The 22,500-nt window shown below is 35.7% G+C and overlaps 4 protein-coding genes and 2 non-coding genes across 6 annotated transcripts in view; 2 read left to right on the top strand and 4 right to left on the bottom strand.

Moving 5' to 3' along the window:
- LOC125221817 (LIM domain-containing protein WLIM1-like) overlaps window positions 1-7,388 on the top strand; it is an 11,684-nt gene extending 4,296 nt beyond the window's left edge. Inside the window, exons 2-6 of the mRNA XM_048124085.1 lie at window positions 5,893-6,381; window positions 6,451-6,547; window positions 6,626-6,669; window positions 6,784-6,867; window positions 6,939-7,388. Coding sequence (XP_047980042.1) covers window positions 6,235-6,381; window positions 6,451-6,547; window positions 6,626-6,669; window positions 6,784-6,867; window positions 6,939-7,190 — 624 coding nt within the window. The 5' untranslated portion in view covers window positions 5,893-6,234 and the 3' untranslated portion in view covers window positions 7,191-7,388. The remainder of the gene's footprint in view (window positions 1-5,892; window positions 6,382-6,450; window positions 6,548-6,625; window positions 6,670-6,783; window positions 6,868-6,938) is intronic.
- Window positions 593-664, bottom strand: TRNAP-UGG. The gene has a single exon. It is a non-coding gene; the product is annotated as a tRNA-Pro (tRNA).
- TRNAP-AGG lies at window positions 4,410-4,481 on the bottom strand. Its single transcript has one exon. It is a non-coding gene; the product is annotated as a tRNA-Pro (tRNA).
- Window positions 7,389-8,849: 1,461 nt separating the features above from the next.
- Window positions 8,850-9,951, top strand: LOC125224539 (LIM domain-containing protein WLIM1-like). Its single transcript, XM_048127953.1, has 2 exons — window positions 8,850-9,238; window positions 9,424-9,951. The coding sequence occupies exons 1-2, from the start codon at window positions 8,954-8,956 to the stop codon at window positions 9,724-9,726; spliced, it is 588 nt and encodes a 195-aa protein (XP_047983910.1). The 5' UTR covers window positions 8,850-8,953; the 3' UTR covers window positions 9,727-9,951.
- Window positions 9,952-14,092: 4,141 nt separating this feature from the next.
- Window positions 14,093-15,280, bottom strand: LOC125219478 (cysteine-rich and transmembrane domain-containing protein WIH2-like). Its single transcript, XM_048121458.1, has 3 exons — window positions 15,076-15,280; window positions 14,762-14,966; window positions 14,093-14,318 (listed from the first exon to the last, which is right to left on the bottom strand). The coding sequence occupies exons 1-3, from the start codon at window positions 15,125-15,127 to the stop codon at window positions 14,273-14,275; spliced, it is 303 nt and encodes a 100-aa protein (XP_047977415.1). The 5' UTR covers window positions 15,128-15,280; the 3' UTR covers window positions 14,093-14,272.
- A 1,955-nt stretch (window positions 15,281-17,235) lies between these two features.
- LOC125219474 (2-oxoglutarate-dependent dioxygenase 11-like) lies at window positions 17,236-18,607 on the bottom strand. Its single transcript, XM_048121453.1, has one exon. The coding sequence runs from the start codon at window positions 18,548-18,550 to the stop codon at window positions 17,456-17,458; it is 1,095 nt and encodes a 364-aa protein (XP_047977410.1). The 5' UTR covers window positions 18,551-18,607; the 3' UTR covers window positions 17,236-17,455.
- Window positions 18,608-22,500: the final 3,893 nt, after the last annotated feature.

Genomic DNA, 22,500 nt, shown 5'->3' with positions numbered 1-22,500 from the left:
TAGGAGTCATAGTTAATTTGGTTAAAAGTCTAGTAAATATCAGCGGTGTACAAATATATTAATGTTTCATTTCTATTTTTAACAAGAAATCTAAGATTCATTGTTTGCTAATTCATGTATAAAATAACCTGAATCCATCTTTTCCTCAGTTGCCGTTGGACCAGTTCATTCAGACATTATGTATAATAAATGGGGGATTTTAGGATAATTATTTTTTAGTTCTGATCATACATGACTCGGTGAGTGTCATCACATTGCAGCATCCTTTTCGCGCTCCAGATTCCGATATACTAATAAAATAAGAAATTAAGGTTTTCATGCTCACTATTGGACTGGGTAACTCTGAGCATAGACTTGGGACTTCATGGCTCTGCACTCAAAGGATGATTCATACATTACCACTATATCAGATGCCCTGTAGTTTACTAAAGCTCTTAAATCAACCTGTTTCTGAATACTTAGTTTGCCATACGTTTATTGACTAGAACTATATTATCGGTGCACTTATGCGTTACACAGTTGACTTTTATTATATTATTATAGTATCCTTATTATCCTGTCATTAAAGGCATAAAAAAAATATTTTCTTAGAGGGGCATTCCGAGAATCGAACTCGGGACCTCTCGCACCCAAAGCGAGAATCATACCACTAGGCCAAATGCCCTGCGATATACTAAGGCTCTTAGTCAATCTCTCACTTGGAAATGATACATCATCAGTTATATTCTCTCTTGAATGCTTTTACTAGCAAGAGTAGAGTTTTATTGATATATTTTTCTAAAAAATATAACTTGTCATTTGATGCCCTATTTTTTAGTAATTTCTTAATAAATTGATTACTTGTTCCAAATTTTTAATTGTTATCTGCCCCTTTTGGCTTTGAATGCCTCAACTGTGTGCTTTCGTAGTTTTCTCTACAAATTACTACTTGTGAACTTTTATACTAAAACCCCTTCTTGTAGCATTGGTGTTTTTGATACTCATCTGCTATTTGTAGTTCATATTAAACCAAGCTGGTTATTCATCACAGTTGTTTCTGTTGGCGGACTTTCTTTGTCGTCTCAGTAAATTTAGGTATTTGCAAGAGGAATCTAAAATCTGTACTGGCCGGCTACAATACTAGCTAATACTTGTATATCCATGGAGTTATTGTCTGTTTCACCTGCATCCCTCCTCTGCATCCTTCCATGGAGTTATTGTGGATTTATATCACCTAGCTATACGTTGGATTGCCATTGATGAAATCCTCTGGCATTTTGCGTCATTGATGCTACTTACAAGTATAGTCCTACATAAAAATGCACAATATGGTGACAGAATTTAATTGGCAGTGCATAATATGGTCACTTGAAATAATTAGAAGTGGAGTCTTTTTCTGGTTTCTTTTAGGTTTCGATGACAGCCTGGATATGCTTTCAGTGGCTTATCTCAGTAATACTAGCTGAAGTTTTGCAAACCTATGTAATTTTTTGTCATGTATAGGTAAGATCTTCAAGAATTAGGCAAATATGTGTAGTTATGCTTCTCAAAGTTCATTGAAGGATTGATATGTAGAATGCAGGTGATCGGACTTGTGACTAAGTAACGTGACTGAGTTTAAACCCACTCTTGTAGGAGTATTTGCTTCAATAACTCTCTAGTGAATGTATTCAGACTCTGTTAGATGATGGAAGACAATACAGTCTTATTAGTAGTAATAAATACGTAGTAGAATTATTTTTCCATTTTTATATAATCCAACATTTATTGATATTAGTATTATTTATAATAGCTTTTTTTGGCGGTTTGTTTGGTAATCCCTCCGTCCGCTATTAGGAGTCTTGATTTATCATTTTACTTTGTTTGTAATTAGGAGTTTTAGTTCACTTTTACTATAAATAGTAGATAGATTCTATATTCCACTAACTTATTTAACTCACTTTTTATTATAAAACTAATGTATAAGGATGAGTCCTACATTTCGCTGCTACCTTTTCCACTCATTCTTCTTTATACCAAACACAAATGAGACTTTAATGGCGGATGAAGGAACTATCCAAATTGAGATTAACTTGAATAGTTTAAAATTATATTAAAAAAGTAGTTTTTGATAGTTAAACTAACATTAAGTAATCAAACTTAATTAATTGGGTTGAAATTTTAGTTATATTAACTACCACGGAAACATGGAAAAAAACAACGCGCGACTGCCATTGGAGAAAGGTCAGTTCCAAGGCAATAACCTTGTTGCGATCCCAATAGCAAATTATACTATGAGAAAATCCCAGTTCACTATTAAGAGTGTCTTAGGCCATTCACGGTGGGACGGGCGATGGGTTAACCATCGTTCGCGCCCGATCGATCGTCCGTGGACGATGCTTATCTTTCGTCGCATCGTCCGCCACTGTGGCATGGCGGATGATGCGATGCGTTTTTATTTTTTAATTTAATTTTATTTAATTTTCAAAACCTATATATACCTCTCACTTTTCACTTCATTTTTCACTCCTTTCACTCTCAAATTCACACTACATTTTCTACACTTCAAACAAAATGAATCCCGGAGATTACCCAAGTCCGAATAGTCCGATGTTCGGTGGTGCGCGATGGCCACAGAACCCGACGAATACCGGCCCTTCGACACCAACGCCCAGTACGATCCCAAGTTCAGCACGGACTCGTACGGGCTGTCAGACATGGAGCCTTCTCCCAACCGCACACCCGCCGCTACTCCTCGTGGCTGATCCGCCGCCGACGCCGCTCCCTCCAACCCCGAGCGCGACCGCGAGCGAGACTTCGGCTGCGTCACATGCCTACACGGATTTAGTGGCCTCCTCCGACTACATGACGTTGTTGGACGCGCACAACGCCCTGATGCAGGCGACCAACCCGGCTCAAATCGAAGGCATCCAGCGGATGATCGATGGCCTCATCCGCAGGTTGGGACTACTCTAGACGAGCCGGGGTTTTTTTATATGTAGTGCACTTTTTTTTTTATTTCTTAGTTTGTAACTTTTTTTTTAAAATTTCTTAGTTTGTAACTTTTTTTTTTTTTAATTTCTTATTTTGTAACTTTTTTTTAATTAAGTAAATGTAGGATTTGCCTTGATTGTGTTGTTTTTATTTATTTATTTGCTTGATATATTTGTATAAATTATATAAATACAAAATAAAAGTAAAATGCTTAGGGCGGGCTATAGTTCGCCCATTGCTGGTGGAAGTGGCGGATGATAAAATGCTGACGTGGAGGTGCATAGGGCGTCGCTTACTCCGTCTCACTGTGGATGCCCTTAGTTTTATTTTTACATATCAGTACTAGTACTTATTAATTCATACTAATAAAATATTATAGTAAAAATCCCTATTTATTACTACTCCCTATTTATAATAAAAATAAAATGAGAGTCGTTATAAATCGCAATAGCAAAAATAAATGCATGTAGTGGCCGATTATGGGGATTTTTATTAAATCGTGGTATTTTTGGAATAAGACTAAATATTTTTCCTAGTCCTTTTTGTTAGATTCATCTCTTTTCTCTTCATCTCTACTGCCCAAAAAGTATTTCAATTGCTTCTTACGTCACCGTCGCCAAAAGTATATTTCACTCCGCTAATCGTCGCATTCTTAATGCTCCATATGCTTAGTTTAAAATTTCTATCGTTAATTAATTTCGTTGCTTTGCTGGTTTAATTCGAATCTGTCTGTTGACTTTATAATCTACGCAACTGTTAGAAGACATTACTATTATGTTGGGCGTAGATCTAGATAAGCATTTTGCTGTCCATAAAATCGGATCTCTCATCTGTATTAAATTTTCATTTAGATTAGATTTAAAAATAAAATAGTAGGAGTACTAGTAGTATATATTTATATCAGATCCGTCATCTGTATTAATTTGTTTACTGTTAGTATATTCTTTTACTCTTAATTTTTTTTGTCATAATTTATAAAGTGATTCTCTATGCTAGGGTTTGGAATTGTTGAGCGATAAAAAATTTCTCATTTGAGTTAGTAAGCAGAAAAATTAAAAAGGGGGCATTCCGAGAATCGAACTCGACCTCTCGCACCCAAAGCGAGAATCATACCACTAGACCAAATGCCCTCTTGTCTTGAGAGTGCTTATTCAATTTGTGTAACCTTAAGAAGAAAGATTCTGAGTATTGAGTATCGTTACATATCTTAGTAGTACTAAATTATAGGCAATGGCTTATCACTTTCATCATTGTTGTTGCCTATCTCTTACTTTAGTTTATGCTGCATGCTATTAGATGGTTCATCGGATGCGGTAGTTTGTGTGTACTATTTCAGCTCATTTTTATACATATATCGTGATATTCTGTGCTGGAGTGCGGAGTTCGACATTTAGTTGAGAATTTGGCACCTATTATAGAAAAAAGGAGTAGTGGCAGGAGCAAAAAGAAAGAAACTGGGGGCATTCCGAGAATTGAACTCGGGACCTCTCGCACCCTAAGCGAGAATCATACCACTAGACCAAATGCCCTGCTGTTGGTCATATTCAGATATACCAGGACTCGAGTGTTTTTGAACTGCTAGCATTGTTATCATTTGGCTGGCTAGGTTTTGGACATTAACGACTTACCCGAATTGCCTTTGTCTATTTATGATGGGATCAAGTGGCTTCACTAATACCGAATTGTTATTTTGTTAGAAGAGCAATTGCCAATACTGTCATTTTTGTCTAGTTTATCTCAGTCTATCTTAGCCAATACAATGTCATTCCAATGCATTTCCACGGAGGATATATAGACTAGGGGTGGTTCGGTACGGTATACCGTATCGGGAGTGCCATACCGTATACCGTACCGAAAGTTACGGTATGACAAAAACCATACCGATACCGTACCGTAAGTTTTGGTATACCGGAAATTCGGTATGGCAGTTTTCCATACCGTTACCATACCGTGTTATCGGTATACCGTACCGCATTTCGGTATACCGTACTTTTGCGGTATACCGAACTGCGATATGGCATTCCGATATACCGTTATACCGTGTTTTGCGGTACGGCATACCGTTATACCATTATACCGTGAAAAAATCTATTATATCCAAAATATTAAAAAAAAAATCTAGTTTTCAACTACTTCAAAAAATAGGGTTCCCAATTTTGATTCTTTTATTTTTATATAATAAAAATTCTTATTTTTTGAAATTTAGTTTAAATATAACATATATAAATATATATTTATATATTATATATATCAATCGGTATACCGGTATACCACGGTATACCGAAGCATCGGTATATACCGAATCTTCGGTATACCGTGGTATACCGCGGTATGGGAAATCTAATACCGTTACCGTACCGATCTCTATCGGTACGGTATGATACCGTACCGAAAACTACGGTATACCGAAAAAATGGTATTTTCGGTATTTTTTCGGTACGGTAAGTCCGGTATTCCGGTATTTCGGTATAATTCCCCAGCCCTAATATAGACAAATGTGATGCACCACGCCACCACAGCGAGTTCCTTTTCGACTATGACAAGGTGGTTATAACCGAGAATGAAAGAAGACCCTTGCTCTTACACTGGTTGGATGATGATGTCTTTCCCCTTTGCGCGACAACATGTAGGCGATTGCAGGCCGAATTACTAATCCGGTGACTGGTATCTGCAAATGCAGCAGCATGTCACAGTCACACACTTGGGAATTGCATAAAAGATTTGCACAATAGCCTTTAGAATGTACTACTATTTGTTTATTAGAACTAAGTATTTGAAATATGCCTCATATAATTTGGATTGGTACATATGCGGTTGCAATTTTATACACCGAACCACATGAATAACAAAACAAAAATATTAGACACATTTATTACTCCTATGTGTATATAAATATTTCACCAAATATGACAATATACATGAGCCTCTGATTGGAAACAGAAGAGCTTGGAGATCGGAGGGAAAGGCCATCACATTTCACCAGAATTTCACTGCACCCCACACAATATTTGTGGCTGTTTCAATCTTCATTTCCATCACTATATAAACCTTCAACCTCTGCCCACCAATGATTTTCATCAATAAACATAACTCTCACACCCACACAGACCGACGAAATCAACAACAACAAAAAAAAGGAAAAAGAAACAAAAAGAGGCATCGGAAGCAGGAAGGAGAAGAAACAAGGGGAAAGAGAACAACTGAAAGCTGTTCAGACAGCCACGTCGTTCTTGATCGAACGAGTGTGTTGTTTTCTTTCCTCAAATTTTTTCCTTAACAAACATGGCCTTCTTCACTCACTTTACTGGCACCACCCAGAAATGCAGTGCTTGCCAGAAGACCGTGTACCTGGTTGATCGCCTCGCCACTGACGACCGCGTCTTCCACCGGGCCTGCTTCCGTTGCCATCACTGCAAAGGCACCCTCAAGGTGCTACCCCCTCCCCCCAGCTCTCTATCTCTTGACTTCAAAGTTCTAACTAAATCTTTTTTTTGGCAGCTGGGAAACTACAACTCTTTCGAGGGGGTGCTCTACTGCAGGCATCACTATGTTCAGCTCTTCAGGAGGACCGGCAGCCTCAACAAGAGCTTCGATGGTGCTTAATTATACGTTCAACCAACTAATATCCATTTTTTCCCGCAAAAATCTAATTAATTCCTATGGTTGGTTGCAGGAACACCAAAGGTAGTCAAGACAGAAAAGCCTCTAGAAAACGAGGTATTGTATTGTGTTGTATTGTTTTTTTTAAAAAATTAATTTGTTGCTTGTATGATTAATTAGGTCATTAATTAATTTCGATGTTTTATTTTAACAAAAAAAAAAAAAAAACAGAATGCAGCCATGATCGCATGCATGTTTAATGGAACCATGGAGAGATGCATCGGTTGTGTTCAGACTGTTTATCCCATTGAAAAGGTACATCACGTGCTACATTAATTAAGCTTGTTTAATAGAGTGTTTATTTAAAAGTGAATTTGTGTTAAAAGGTTACTGTGAATGGGGCTGCATACCACAAGAGCTGCTTCAAATGCAGCTACGGAGGGTGCACTATAAGCCCATCGAACTACATTGCGCATGAGGGTGTGCTCTTCTGCAAACACCACCACATGCAGCTCATCAGGGCTAAGGGAAACCTCAGCCAGCTCGAGAGCGAATCCATCAAAGAATCAGCACCGGTCGGCCCAACTTTTGTTGCTGAGCTTGAATTTCAAGATGATGAAGCTGAACCTCAATGCTGAGAATTTGTTTCCACCTCATAGTGTTTCTGATCTGTCTAGACATCAATCTGTGTTTTCCCAAACAGTATCCTGGTAGTATATTTTTCTTATAGTTTTAGATTTTCTTTTTCTTTTTCGGGTGTGAGTACATGAATGGTAGATGGGTTTTGATGTAATTGTATTTTCATTAATATAATTGGACACCCCGTTTAATCCTTACTTCTTGTTGAGTATTCAAGCCATTCAGAAAACATGCTGGGAGAGAGAGTAATCCTCCATATATATTCTTCCTGTGAGTAGAGAGACTCAAATAAATATATATGCAAAAAACAAGTTGTTATGTAAGGAGGTGTACTTATGGGTGAGTAGCAGTTTTTTTTTCCTCCCAAATTGAACTACTCAGGTTTTACTAGGACGATCACAAATATCACCAAACTCACATTAGGATCGTGAACTGTAACATTAATCATGAGTATTAAAACTCTTAAAAGCTCTTAATCCCGACTTCCCGACCACATCCTTGGTTATTATTGACTTGATGTTAATAATTCTTATCTCTCTGAGTTTTGTTAGAACACAATAAATCAATCAATTATTGGCCAAAAATCTCATGCGTGCACAATCGCGAAGAACTATATATAAAAGTAAAACAAGGTCTGAAAATTGGATAAATAAATTAGAAAAACAATCAAAGTTAACTACTCTCAAACCTATAAATCTATGAGTTTAGCTACTAATGGAAAATAGCTTAAAACAAATAATAGGAAAAACAAGTAAAACATAAGAAAGCTAGATAAACCTTGTAGAGAGATTCGTGGTCGTAGTCTTCTTCCTTGAAATTCTTAATCCTTCTTACAATCTTACTTGATTGATCTCAGTGGTCTAAGATGAATTATGGAAGCATTTTGTGTGCTGTAAATTTATTATGCAATGCGTGAATTAGTTGAATTCACACTGCATATCAAACTTAAGAGTTATGCAAGATATGATCTGGTTGGAATCATACTAATGCATATCCAAATTACATGGTTTGAATTCATGTCATTGATGTCATGCAAGCGTGACTACGTTACTTCATATCACCAAAGCTCTAAATCACACCATGTTTTTGACCAAACATCAAATAAATTGAAAATACAACAAAAGCCACAGATTCAAAAATAAATTGGACGAATACAAGTAATTGTTTGAATGATATACAAAAACACTTTTTAACATTAAACCTTACTACAAAAATAAGCTACTAGATACGAATAGATATGGATGGATTAGGCTGATATATCATTTTACAATGCAAACTACGACCATGAGTTATTCGTGGAAAAAATTATATAGTATGGAATAAAACTCGAGCACAATACCATAAATTCATTCAAGAGGGTCATTTTAGATATTAATCCATGATAAAAATCCCTAGGCACAAATTACGACCTCAGCTTAGATAGGAGTATTTTTTTTATATTAACTAAAATCTATTTTTGTTGTATTTATCAAACGTAAAAAGAAGCCACACCATGCAATTGTAATGTCCGACTGTTACGGAAGCATCGTTGTTGCAAAGTGAAAATGAGCATCACACATAACCCGAATATGGGTGCAGCCCACACAATTTAGTATTGATTTGAGGAGCTATATAAAGCAAAAATGAGATGCAATGTATCCATTAATAAGCGATCCAGAGAAGGGAAGAAGAAAGAAAAAAAAAACAGAATCCGAAAAGTAGGAAAGAGAACGAGGAAAAGGATAATTGTTCTCTTTCCTGAAAAACAAGCAAATATAATATAATGGCGACGGCGGCAGCAAATAATAATGGACCCCAGAAATGCACTGCTTGCGACCTGACAGTGTATCTGGTTGATCGGCTGGCTGCCAACAACCGCGTTTATCACAAGGCCTGCTTCCGCTGCCACCACTGCAAGGGCACCCTCAAGCTCGGCAACTTCAACTCTTTCGAGGGAGTCCTCTACTGCAAGCATCACTTCGATCAGCTCTTCAAGCGAACTGGCAGCCTCGATAAAAGTTTCGAAGGCATTCCAAAGTTTGCCAAGCCTGAAAAGGTTGAAAATGAGGTACAGTCTTTTAATTGAGGCACAAGATTTATGAAATTGATGTGTAAAAGTTAAAAAGAGACGATATTAAAGTATGAGAGAAAATAAAGTTTTTGCAAAAAAAAAAATGACTTAACAATCTTACTACCTTGGGACAATTCAAAAAGGAATATGACTGACTTAACTACCCTGGTTTATTGAAACAGAACGCAGCCAAGGTTTCGGGCTTGTTTGTGGGAACCAAAGACAAATGCCGGGGTTGTGAGAAGACAGTTTATCCGATTGAGAAGGTTTCTGTGAATGGAGCTGCGTACCACAAGAGCTGCTTCAAATGCAGCTACGGAGGGTGCACGATAAGCCCATCCAACTACATTGCGCATGAGGGTGTGCTCTTCTGCAAGCACCACCACATGCAGCTCATCAAGTCTAAGGGAAACCTCAGCCAGCTCGAGTGCGATGGCAAAGAACCAGCAGCATCTCCAACGTCTCTTGGGGTCCCCACTCAGTGAACAAATTCAGTCGTTACCACCTCATCGTAGTCTCTCTCTCTCTCTCTCTAGATCTCTCTGTTTGGTCCTATATTTTGATCTTTTTGTATGTTTATTGTGTTCAGATTGTACTTTTTTATGATGTGAATATTGAGGTGTGATTGCTAGAGGCCTTAAGCAGGGATTTGCAGATTTGTTGTTGTAAATTGTTTGTTCATCAATATAATTGTTCCTTCTTTGGGTAAATATAATTGCTTGAATCACTACTCATATTGCTACTACACATCATGAAAGATATGTTTATCATAATATAGCATAAACCACAAGTCACATGCTTCTTTTAAGCAGCCTCCAAATTGTGAACAGTCATAGTCAATTATTGGAGAAATCATATTTCTTGGTTCTAGATTTCTAGTAAGCTGATAGCATGTCTCCTCTTTCTCTTTGTAGCAGCTGTGATCCAAATTAAATATGTGTAAAGTAACTGACATTCTCTGTTTCAACCCAATAAACTGCTAACTTGCAACTGTCATCATTGTACTCATATTAATCACATGGTATCTAGATTTCCATTGTATAGTTGCCAAAAAAAAAAGCAACTTGTCAAGATTTTTGCCGAATTGATTTAAAATGGTTATCTCTCCAAACACATATAGTATTGTTCAATAACTGAGTAGGGTTAGAGTTTATTATAGCAGTAACCTATGATTAATATTGATGAAAGAAGTTGTTTCAAATATCGACATGAACAGAACCATGTGCCTGGATGTTTCAAATATCAAAGCTATGGAAAAGGAACAATGGGTTATAGCAAAGTGGTATCCACTGACAGTCTACAAAAACAAATTTTAATAAGAAAATCAACCTGAAAAAGAAGTTACAGAAACCCATCCATTATACGGCAGTAATAACTAATAATTAGATATATGTATGCAAAAGAGTTCCAAAATATAAATAATCCAAATGGCAACTGTAGAAATAACACCAACGCCATATAAAGATATTTCAAAATCAATTGTTGGAATTTCTAAAATCGAGGATCAGACGGCGCAAGCTAGACATGTGTTGCAGGAATGGTTGTAAATTGTAATTAATCACTATTAATTATAACAACCAAAGGATGATTAGCTGACCTTGCGGTGAAAGCCTCGATGAATCCGCTTTAGGGTGTTAAATGGGCTTGAGTTACAAGGCCCGTTCTCATACGGCCCAATTTATTATGAAAAGCTTCTTCTTGGGTTCTATTTAAGATTTCCAATAAATGGGCCTGCTCTATGATAATCGATCCAGTACAACAAGATTTTCAAGGCATCATCTTTACCAGATTAAAGTTATATAGGGGAGTGGAACACCGATGACGATATTGATGACATAATAATTAACAAAAGGAATGTGTGTAATAGGTGGGAAACTGAGGGATTATGAATATTTTTGTGACAATGTCATGCCTGTTAATGTTATCAAGTCGAGAAAAAACTTGAAGTCAATCATGAGAATTGAAAGAGGACAGAACCTATGTAATCAAATAAAGACCAACATATTAAAATAATTTTGACTGCTCGATTTCAGGAGAATTTAGCCCTTTAATTATCAATAAGTCTATTGGTTAACCAAAAATTGTTTTATTTGAGAGAAAAAGTAATTTATATATAAATTTAATTAAAAAGTATAGACATACATATAGTATAGGGAACTTGCATAATATTACGGTATTTGTGTATAATTTTTAAATTTTTTTTGAACCATAAAATGTAATTAATGCATACTTTAATTCAAATTTAAAAAATAATAGAGAAATAATTCAAATATAAAAATAAAAAATTGAAAATGAAGCCAATGACTAATAAATTGTTTTTAATTTGTTAACTAACTATATTTATTATTTTAATATTTAATTAACACATCAAAATAGCTAATATAATCTTATTTTGGTTGTACAAAATTTGGTTGTTTATCATTACTCTTTAACTATGATAGCTTAAAATATCAATGGAAAGTAGGAGATACTCAACTAGTGAGCTAGCTTGTTTGAAACACAATTCACCACTATGATCACTCAGGAAAACAGGCAGCCAATAGCAGCTCGAATAATGAGAGATAAAGCACTATCATGCCACAATACAGGCGCTTGATATTCTAGCTTGCTTGGGGTGAAGATAGGATTTGTTCCCAAAATTGGGCCTAAATTTATGAAGAGAATCACTGCAATAACATGTATAACGCCAAGGTCCCTATTTATCGCCATATATATTCATGAAAAAGGCTTTTATTAGCATAAATGGAATTGGTCCCCAAGTAACAAAACTTCAATAAATTAAGAAACAAACTAGTGACTCTGCTTTGTTGGAAGTAAGCATAGATGTTCAAGTTGTGGACCATATCTCCCACCACCTACCACACATGCTTCATTACTTCGCTCTTTTTTTTTTTTAACATCTCCGGATACAGAAATATAACTATGGACTCTCATTAAAGTCCCGGCTAAATACTACTCCCTCCGTCCCCAATTAGGAGTCACACTTTGACCGGGCACGAGTTTAAGAAATGTAATAAAAAGTTGATTGAAAAAGTTAGTGGAATGTGGGACCCATTTTTTTATATTGGTTTTATAATAAAATGTGAGTGAATTGAGTTAGTGGAATGTGTGGTCTACTTACTATTTATGGTAAAATGAAATGTGACTCTTAATTGGGGACGGACCAAAATGGAAAATTGTGACTCTTCATCGGGGACGGAGGGAGTAGTATTTCTCTCTCTTTGCTCTATGCTATATATAGATAGTATGATATTATTATTTCTAGGAACGGCTCCCTCTTGTCTCATTAAAAATTAAATATTTTTCTTTTTAAATTGTCTCATTAAAAATAAAATATTTCCTAAAATAAAAATAACATCATCACTACTTTTTCCCCTCTCTTACTTTATTATCTCATCAATGTAGCCCGCAACCCGTGGGCCGGCCCGAATAGCCCGTCATATTAACAGGGTTAGGGCTGGAAATTTCTAGCATGATAAAATTACAGCCCGGTTAGTCCGCACCCGATTAACCCGCAACCCGTTAGGGTCAGACCCGAAAATCCGATGGGCTGGCCCGAAAACCCGATAAAATTTACATCGTTCTATTTGTTTGACTCTAATTCGACACTTCATTGGTTATTTTATAATATAGATTACTAAAAAAATAACTTTCAATTTTACATATTAAATATATAAATTATATATTAAATTTTTATTAACATAATAATAGATATAAAAACTAGAAACTTCAAATTCACTAAAAAATATGTTTAAATTTCTAAAACATGCTTTAAAATTTCTTGATGTTTATGTTTTATTTTGCATAAATCTCAAATATTAGTATTTGAGTTTAAGTTTAAGCATATATCTCAAATTTATCATAATTAAATATTTTATATTTTATAAATATAACTAATTTTCACCATTATTTATTGGATTGAACGCATGTTAATTTTATCGGTAGCAACTCGATTAGCCCGATGGGCTAGCCCGAAACCCGAGCTTTTAGGGTTATGGTTGAACTTTTATAACCCGAAAAAATCACAGTCCGATTAGCCCGCACCCAATTGACCCGCAACCCGAATAGGATTGGCCCGAAACTCGGTGGACTGGCCCGATTGACATCCCTAGATATACCTATTCTTTCATAAAGAATAGTTTTGAACTTTAACTAGCTCGAATCAAAGTGATAATTGCATTCGAACAAAAATTATACTATTATCATAATTTTACGACAAAATAATAAACATTGTGAATTATTATTAAAGGCATGGAGAGAGGGCATCTCATTGTTTGAGTTAGGTTCTCATTAAAATAAATCATATAATGCTTTGAAAATGCAAAAGATGAAAACATGAAAGACAGCATGAAAGACAGCTACTATGAAACCGAGGGAACAACGACAACCATAATGAAAACGAGACGATGGATTTTAGCTCCACTGATAGATGAAACGAGACAATGATGACAACTATGACGAAAGAGACGTTGAAATACAATTCCAACGATTTCATTGAGCCTGAGTGCCTGACTGACTATTGAGTAGAAAAAATATAGAGTATTCTCCATTTATTAAAAATAAAAATTCTTAATTCTTTCCTTTTTAATCCGTTTCCTATAAATACACTCTACTTTTAGAGAATAGACTCAACAATTCACTAACATTAGTTTCACTACTTTTTTTTTCCCTCTTTTTACCAATTTTTCATTAAAAATGAGGGAGTGGAGTACAATTTTTTAACTTACAAAAAAAAACTAGCACTACTATGATGAAAACTAATTACTACAACAGAGACAGGAAACCTAGCAAGAAGAAGAACCATATAATACCGCCTAGAATAAAAAAGACAATTTTGTCCATTAATAGAAATTGACACCAGCAGAAAAAGAAATCATTACTCACAAATGGAAGTGAAGTCCAGAAATTACATAGAAGGGGGGAAATAACATAGATGGTTTTGGCATATAGAATGAAGAAGCATGCATCAAGGAATCAGAAGACCTGAATTCTCGAAGCAAATCCCCTTTTCACAGTTTCTTCAATCACTAATCAGAAGCATGCATCAAGGAGACAGCAGCAGCAGAGAGCAGCCAAACTGCAATAAAATCAACATTATTTCATCTCCAAATTAATACCCACAAAAGCCTTATAATCATGTCACAATGCAAAGTCAACAAGATTCAAGGAAATTTATATGTATTCGTGTTATAAACTACATTTGCAACAATAACGAGAACAAAAGAGATAACTCGGAGAAAAATCATGTAATTGTATGAATCATGCATCCATTAAAATAGAAATTCAGATTTCAGAGGGTGAACATATAAATTGCAAGTCAATTACATAATTTACCACAAGCCAATCCTAAAAATTAAAATAGCAGTAATTAGGGTTTACATCATCAAATTAACCGTGACGCGTTGACACGGCGTCAACTCACAAAATTTCAGATCTGCGGATTCATAATCGGCATAACGAATCCGATCAATCAAATCAACAAAAAACAAAATTAGACAGTTAAAAGTAGTATAAACTTACCATCCTTCCAATACTCCGGTACTGCCACTGGAGTGGTGTTGCTGCTGCTGCTGCGGCGGCGGATGGCCATACTGGGGGGCGTACTGCGGAGGATAGCCCTGGGGTGGGTACCCCTGCTGCTGCGGGTACCCTTGCGGTGGGTACCCCTGCGGCGGGTATCCAGCCGGCGGATATGCATCTTTCGGGTATCCCTCCGGCGGATAACCTACATTCCAGATTCCAAACAAACATTAACTGACGGAAAACCAATATCCGATGATTTTGGTGAAGAATTTGAAAAGGAAGAAGAATATCTGAATCAAAATTGGACTTGCCTTGAGGCGGAGGTACACCCACTGGCGGCTGATTCTGATTATAATAACTCATGATCTATCAAATATAATTTCTGTCTTCACTGATAATGTATCAACTGATTGACTTCTGTATTCGCAGATCGCAGAGAGATATTTTATCGGTAGAGAGAGAAAAAGATGGAAGACAGACGATATCAGAGAGAGATATTTTATCTGGTTTTGTCACAACAGTTCAACCACTATTTCAGTAAACTTTACTTGTTAACTGGGTCGGGTTGGCCTAGCCCATTTCAAACCAGACTAGGTTGGGACAGGTCTAGAAAAAGAAATGGGTTTGATACACCCACTTCATTTTATATTTCAATCAACTTCCTTTTTCAACATGTTTATATTTAATTTTATTTTATTTTTTATAATTTAACTTCATAAAATTAAATTGATGGATGAATATTTTTGTTTAAATAATAATGTATGGTTAAAAATTAATCAAAACCTTAAACTTCCTCGACTGTGTATACATGTAGCTTATTTTTATGTTTACAGTTTTATTTTAATAAAATCAAATTAATCAAACAAATAACTAATAATTTTTTAAAATAATATTACGTGATTAAAATTTAATTTGATCATAAAAAAACAAAAACACTTATCAAATATGCACAAGTAATGATAATTTTTTTAAAAAAAATTTCTGTAATGCACCATATATATATAGGATAAAAGTATACACATAAAAATTAAAACCAAACCAAAAAAAAGGCACATACGAATAGAAATAAGGTAAATTGCAGAAAAATATAAAAAGAAAATGGATGTGATGCCCACAGCCCACTTGGTAGAAATTTATTTTACGACTTCACGAATAGTAATTGATAATCACCGCTATTCTATAGAGGGTGGGGAGGAATGACCTAATTTTGAAGCGCAGCGGATAAACAAACCTTCCCAATTACAAGAATATGATATGAGCATAATATAATAACATCTAACGTGGATGAATCAATTAATTATATGATAATGAGAAACGATAATATAAAATATCAACACCAAAATTTTATGTGGAAAACTCACTTTAATGTGAAGAGATAAAAACCACGAGACCCACCGGTCTACCAAATCCATTATCACCGAGGAGAGAATACAACCAAGAAGTTTACAATGATATATAATCCTTAACAACACAACGAAGACACTAGATTATCAATACAACCTCAAAATAGATGAAATAAACATCTCAAGAAATTGTAGTCACGTTCAGAAATTTATAATTGAATATCTAATAGTTCAAATTCAATTTCCTTCAATCAGAATGAAGAACAACAAGTCTTCTACCACCAGTTAAAATTTCAAGTTGATCGGACAACGTTTGGACCTCCAATCAAGACAAAACCCAAATCCATTATCACCGAGGAGAGAATACAACCAAGAAGTTTACAATGATATATAATCATTAACAACACAACGAAGACACTAGATTATCAATACAACCTCAAAATAGATGAAATAAACATCTCAAGAAATTGTAGTCACGTTCAGAAATTTATAATTGAATATCTAATAGTTCAAATTCAATTTCCTTCAATCAGAATGAAGAACAACAAGTCTTCTACCACCAGTTAAAATTTCAAGTTGATCGGACAACGTTTGGACCTCCAATCAAGACAAAACCCGAGACTGCGCAGTACAGAAACTTAGAGAACACTCATTTCTCTCTTCTTTCCTTCTACAAGTTTTTTTCTGTCTTTTTCTCAATGTGGCGGCTTTATAAGTTCTCCATTGACCTATTTAAGTAAATAAATGGGCCAATAATATATGGGTCTTTTTTCCACAAGTTGGGAGTCCTAACCCAACAAATCTCCTCCCTCACAACTGTGTGGAGGATCTTGCCATTCCGGCAAGAGAATAACAAACTTGAAACTTGCATCTCGAAAAAATCTTTGTCATCATATCAGCCCCATTATCATCCGTATGAACCTTCTCAAGTTCGATCAACTTTTCATCAAACACAGAACGAGCCCTAATTTTATGAAACATATAGCCCTTTCATATAATTAATACATCTCATCAAACATGATATTGATATGTTAATATTATACGAAGTATTAAATATTCCAAAAAATTTCTCACATTTATCTCATACTGTTGTATAGTAGTAGTAGTAGATACGAAATGAGCCCTAAATATTCAAAATGACACACCATTCTATATTAATTTCTAGAATAACATACGATTTGTTTTACACAACTATAATAACAAAAGCATAAATAAATACATTAAAAAATAGTGAAATAGTAATTGACTATTGGAACGTGTGTAAATAGAAAAAAAAGGACTATATTTGGGTTTAGACATATTAGCACCCCCTACTTCATTAATGCACAATGGTTGATATTATATGTATCTAATTAAATTTGGCAAACATTATGGCTTGTTTAGTAGGTGTTGGGCTTAATTTGTAAAAATGGTCTAAATAGTCCCCCACCACAACTTTCTTATACTTATTGGACTCCCCATCACTCACCGGCTCAATCTCCGCTCCCCTTGGTGGCCTGTAAAACAACGCGACCGAGAAGCGGCCCGTATCCGGTTGCACCACAGCCCGGTGCCACGAGCTCCGGAACCTCCCATCACTCATGATTTCAATGAGATCTCCTATATTGACAAGCAACGAGTCACATGGCCACGGCACTGTGATCCATTGATTGCTCTTGAATACTTGAAGCCCATTTTCGGATCCGAATTGGGTCAAGAGAGTTAGAGCACTAGCGTCTGTGTGTGGGACCAAGCCCATTGTTAAATCGGGCCGGGGGCAAGACGGGTAATAGTTAACCCGAACATTAATCTCGCTCGTTTTGGGATCAAAATATCGCGAGAATGAATGTGTATCGCACGAGATGGCTTCTGCAAGGGCTTCTAGAAGCTCGTCTAGAACTTGGCGGCCAATCTCCACAAAATTCTCCACGGCTGGCCGGAAATTGGGTGGATTGTTAGGCCAAACACGGAGGCCATCGGTGGAGCCCAGCGGAGCCGCCTTCATAGCCAAGCGGTCGATCCAATCCAACGGCTGATGCTGCGATTTGAAGAAATTCCGGCCGTATCCCATGTTATCGGCATCCGTGTACGTTCCCACACTGGATTTTTTGTCCTCGAAGGGAAGATCGAAGAAATGCTTGACGACTTGTTCCACCTCCTCCAGAGCCCGTGGATCCAACCCGTGGTTTCGGATGGTAAACATGCCCCCTTCCTCGCAGATGCTGGCAAGTTTGCGGAGCTCCGTGGCCCGACCCGACTTGGTGCGGAGTTTGGCCATGTCTATCGCGTCAAAGAAGGTGTTGGGAGGAAATGGGTGGGCTGCGACCGGGTTTTGGATGAACTCTCCGGGTATGATCTTCAGCTGGGCCAAGTCTTGAACTACTGGAATTTTGATTGTTTGTAGGTGCCCATTTTGGTCGATGAATTTGGTGTCGTGGTGGTGAATCCTTTCAATATTTTCCATTTCCTTTTCTTTTCGTTTTTGGTGGAGATGATGTATAATGTATTTATTGTTAATACTGTTAATTGTTAAATGTGGTCGTTAATATTGTGATCTTTAAACATCCACGTGTTTTTTTCAACTAGTACCATTTATCTGAATTTATCCATTTAATGATTTAAGTTTCTCAAAATTATATATGAAGTACTCCCTCCAGGGGCGGAGGAAGGGTGGGGCCATGGTCCCCCCACCAATTCTTAAAAAAATAAGGGGTATTTTAGTGATTTCTACATTAATTATAATTTATAATATATGTAATACTTCCTCCGTCCCAAGATAAGTGACCTACTTCTTTTGGGCACGAGATTTAAGGAATGATATGTAAATAATTTAAAGTGAAGAGAGTAAAGTATGAGAGAGGGAAAAGTAGAGGAGCGAAGAGAAAATAAAGTAGGTGGAGAATAAAGTAAGATAGATGACTTTTTGCTAAAAATGAAAATAGGTCACTTATAGTGGGACACCCCAAAAAGGAATACACGTCACTTATCTTGGGACCGAGGGAGTATTAAAGATTGCTTTCAACAAAATTTATATGAACTGTTTATCCTTAATTTAGCTTTCTGCTTCTGAGTTCTTCGCCGTAGGTAAGTAATTTGAAATTCTTTATTTGATGTGAATGTGTTAATAGTTTTATATATATACAATTTGATTTGTGAGTGTGAGTCCCAATGTTATTAATTATTGTTTGCAATGGCAAATTTTTAGATTTGAGCATATTGTATATTTTGGTTACTTTTATTGTTTTAGTTGTGAAGTATATAAGATGAATTTTATCTTTTTTTGTGTATGATTTATATTTTGCTAATCTTAGTACAGAAAATATCAAATATTTTGCAAACTTAATCTTCATCAGTTGAACCTCCACTTCCGTTGAGCATATTGTTTGAACTTGAAAGTCAACTTGAGAACTTTATTTTCGATGTGCGCATAAATGAAAAGTTTTCACAAATATCAGGAATCAGTGATCTTGCTCAAAGATGGTTTCTACAAGGAAACATGGAGTTTTTCCAATGATTTATTTATTAGTTAAGTTGTTATTGATCTTACTAGTTGCCACTGCGTAAGTAGAAAGAGTCTTTTCAGCAATAAAAATCATCAAGACTTCTCTACATAATAGCATGTGAGACCAACTATTAAATGACTGCTTAGTTCCTTATATATATAGAAAAGGATGTGTTTGTTAAAGTTACCAATGATATTATTATGCAGCGATTTCAGAAGATGAAGAATAGAAGACAAATGTTATGATGTGATTGTATTTAACTTTTACATTTTGAACCTTATAATTTAATTTATGTAATTTGTTTTGAAGTTTAATTTTGGACCCTTCATGATTAAATTTCTGGCTTCGCCACTGACTCCCTCCGTCCCATAAAAGTTGAGACAAAACTTTTGGGCACAGAGGTTAAGAATTTATATTAAATAAATAGGAGAGATGAAAAAAAGTAGTAAAGATAAGAGAGAGTAAAGTAAATGATGAAATAAAAAAAGAGTGATTAAATGTTTTGTCTTTTATTAAAGTAAATGACTCAACTTTATTGGGACGGACTAAAAAAGAATACGACTCAACTTTTTTGGGACGGAGAGAGTACTAAAATTAAACTCACTGGAATTACAAACTTATCTCGGCTGCTACTTATGTGTATGATCAGTTTGAACTTGATTTCGAGTATACAAATGTTAATTATGAAGTCTAAATATCTTTTACTCTTGTTTTATTAGGATATACTCCCTCCGTCCCCGATTAAGAGTCAAACTTTGATCGGACACGAATTTAAAGAAATGTAAAGAAAAGTTGGCTGAAAAAGTTAATGCAATGTGAGACTCATTTTTTTATATTGATTTTATAATAAAATGTGAGTTAATTGAGTTAGTGGAATGTGTGACCTACTTACTATTTATGGTAAAAATAAAGTGTGACTCTTAATTGAGGACGAACTGAAATGGAAAAGTGTGACTCTTAATCGGAAACAGAGGGAATAGTATATTTCTTCGTAACATACAATATTAAAAAAATTTAATCTACTTTTAGAATATAAACAATTGGTTTCTTTGAGAAATAACATTAATTAACGAAGCCCAACAGTAGTTCAAATAAACCCAAATTCAATTTTGAACTCAGACACATACACCTCATGCACGTAGGTAATTCCTAAAGCCTCTTTTAAATTTGGATCCATTTAGCATAGGCAATTAAATCGAATATAAATTCTCTATTTAATAGTTAAAACATCGGTAAAAACTAATTACTATAATTGATAGAGAAGCAAAACCAAAGAAATAAAATAGTAGTTGTAGAAAACACCACTTGCTCAACAACTAAAAATTACTAAGATGCTACAAGCATGGTTTCTCAACAAACTTGTTCCTAAAAATAGTGTCCACCGTACTATTTAGCATTTTAGCTAACACATTTCCATTTATAAGGTATTAGGACATTCTTCAGAGTTTTATGTGCTAATATCACTTGTCTTATTTGTTACTAATCCCACCTCTTCAGTGTCCACTCCCAAAAACAACATAAAGAAAATGGCGAATCAGTTGGGGAATTTGGTAGAGACGATAAGATCCAAGGTTCGATCGTTGAAGAAATCAAAGAAACGGTACACGAAAATAGACAAGAGCGCGAGCGTGAAGCTCGAAATGCGCAGCCGTAAAGCCAGAAAACTCATTGATCGCCCCGGCATGATCTACGTCTCTTGATCCTTCTTCCTATTTCATCTATATTTTCATTTATTTACAATTTTTTCTTTTACCAAGATCCATCCTTCTTTTTTCGCGGAGATTAAACCAAGATGCGATTGTTTTTTTCTTGAGGATTCTGGAGATGGAAATTTCACCTCATTAATTAATCTAAGGCGTGAGCATTTTTTACAGGTACACTACCATTTTGAAATGACCAAATGCCCTTATACATACACTAAAGAAAACTTTATACAACATAAACTTACTCCCAAAAGATAATGTTACTATTATTTGATAAACTTTAGAAAATTATAATTTCAATTGTGATGATAAATGATAAGGCTAATTTCATGCATCGGTAATGTGCGAAAAATGTTATAATTTGCTGGGTCTAACACGTTTCCTAAGCCAGGTGTGTGAAGAAAATCGCTAGATCAAGGAAGTAATGAAGGAGATGGTCTAGCGAGGGAAAGGAACGAAGTGAGCAGGATTTACAAGGAAAATTGGCGTGACAGAGGAGTCTACAGCTGAGGGCAACAAAGTCTTATCTATACCTCGCTGGGCCCACACAAACGCCTATATATATAGAAGAGCATGCAACGCAAAAGTAGGATAGTTTTCACTCTTCTTAGCTCACACACTTTACACACACTTGGGAATGGATCTGGGGCAGTCGTGATCGGAGGGGTACTTTCTAGAAAATTTCGTGTTTGACAACACCGTCCGAGTGAGGGCGAAGATACAATTACCTTTAATTTCAGTTGTTTTGCTTGTTTCACCGTCGAACTTCACTTTTGGGAGTCGACCTTGATGTTGATGATGCTTAATTGTTTTACCGTTCGTGGATCTGCGTTTAGTGGTTAAATTTCAAGTCATTTTGCATAGATCTCTCTGCTGTTAGCTTATTTCTTCAATTGTTATGTCGATCTCTGTTTATTTTGATGTTGAGGTGTTTGATGTGGAATTTGGTGACAGATCTGTGGTTGTTTGAGTATTCGGAGTTTTTTTTTTTAAAATCTGACGTGATGGAGAGTTTCTGCTGTTTGGAGTTCATGTCGGACGCTTGGATCCGGAGTGGATTTAGCGTCTGAGGTTGTATTCGACATGTGGAAAGATAGTGGTTCGATAGATCTTGTATTTTTTTCTTCTTCTTGGTTCTATTTTACTTCGTCTAGGGTATGCAGATCTGTTAAGTTCTATGTTATTATGCATAAATTTGATTTCAAGTC

This window comes from Salvia hispanica, chromosome 4 (assembly GCF_023119035.1).
Source record: "Salvia hispanica cultivar TCC Black 2014 chromosome 4, UniMelb_Shisp_WGS_1.0, whole genome shotgun sequence".
NCBI lineage: Eukaryota > Viridiplantae > Streptophyta > Magnoliopsida > Lamiales > Lamiaceae > Salvia > Salvia hispanica.
Note: the sequence above shows the minus strand (reverse complement) of the source record. Positions and strands in the feature narration are given on the sequence as shown.

Excerpts from the sequence above, each read along its gene's own strand:
- LOC125224539 (XM_048127953.1), top strand. The coding sequence starts at position 8,954 with ATGGCGACGGCGGCAGCAAATAATAATGGACCCCAGAAATGCACTGCT. Across the intron at positions 9,239-9,423 it reads CTGAAAAGGTTGAAAATGAG|AACGCAGCCAAGGTTTCGGG; the intron begins GTACAGTCTTTT and ends TTATTGAAACAG.
- LOC125219478 (XM_048121458.1), bottom strand. The coding sequence starts at position 15,127 with ATGAGTTATTATAATCAGAATCAGCCGCCAGTGGGTGTACCTCCGCCT. Across the intron at positions 14,967-15,075 it reads GGGTGTACCTCCGCCTCAAG|GTTATCCGCCGGAGGGATAC; the intron begins GCAAGTCCAATT and ends TCTGGAATGTAG. Across the intron at positions 14,319-14,761 it reads ACCGGAGTATTGGAAGGATG|TTTGGCTGCTCTCTGCTGCT; the intron begins GTAAGTTTATAC and ends ATTTTATTGCAG.
- LOC125219474 (XM_048121453.1), bottom strand. The coding sequence starts at position 18,550 with ATGGAAAATATTGAAAGGATTCACCACCACGACACCAAATTCATCGAC.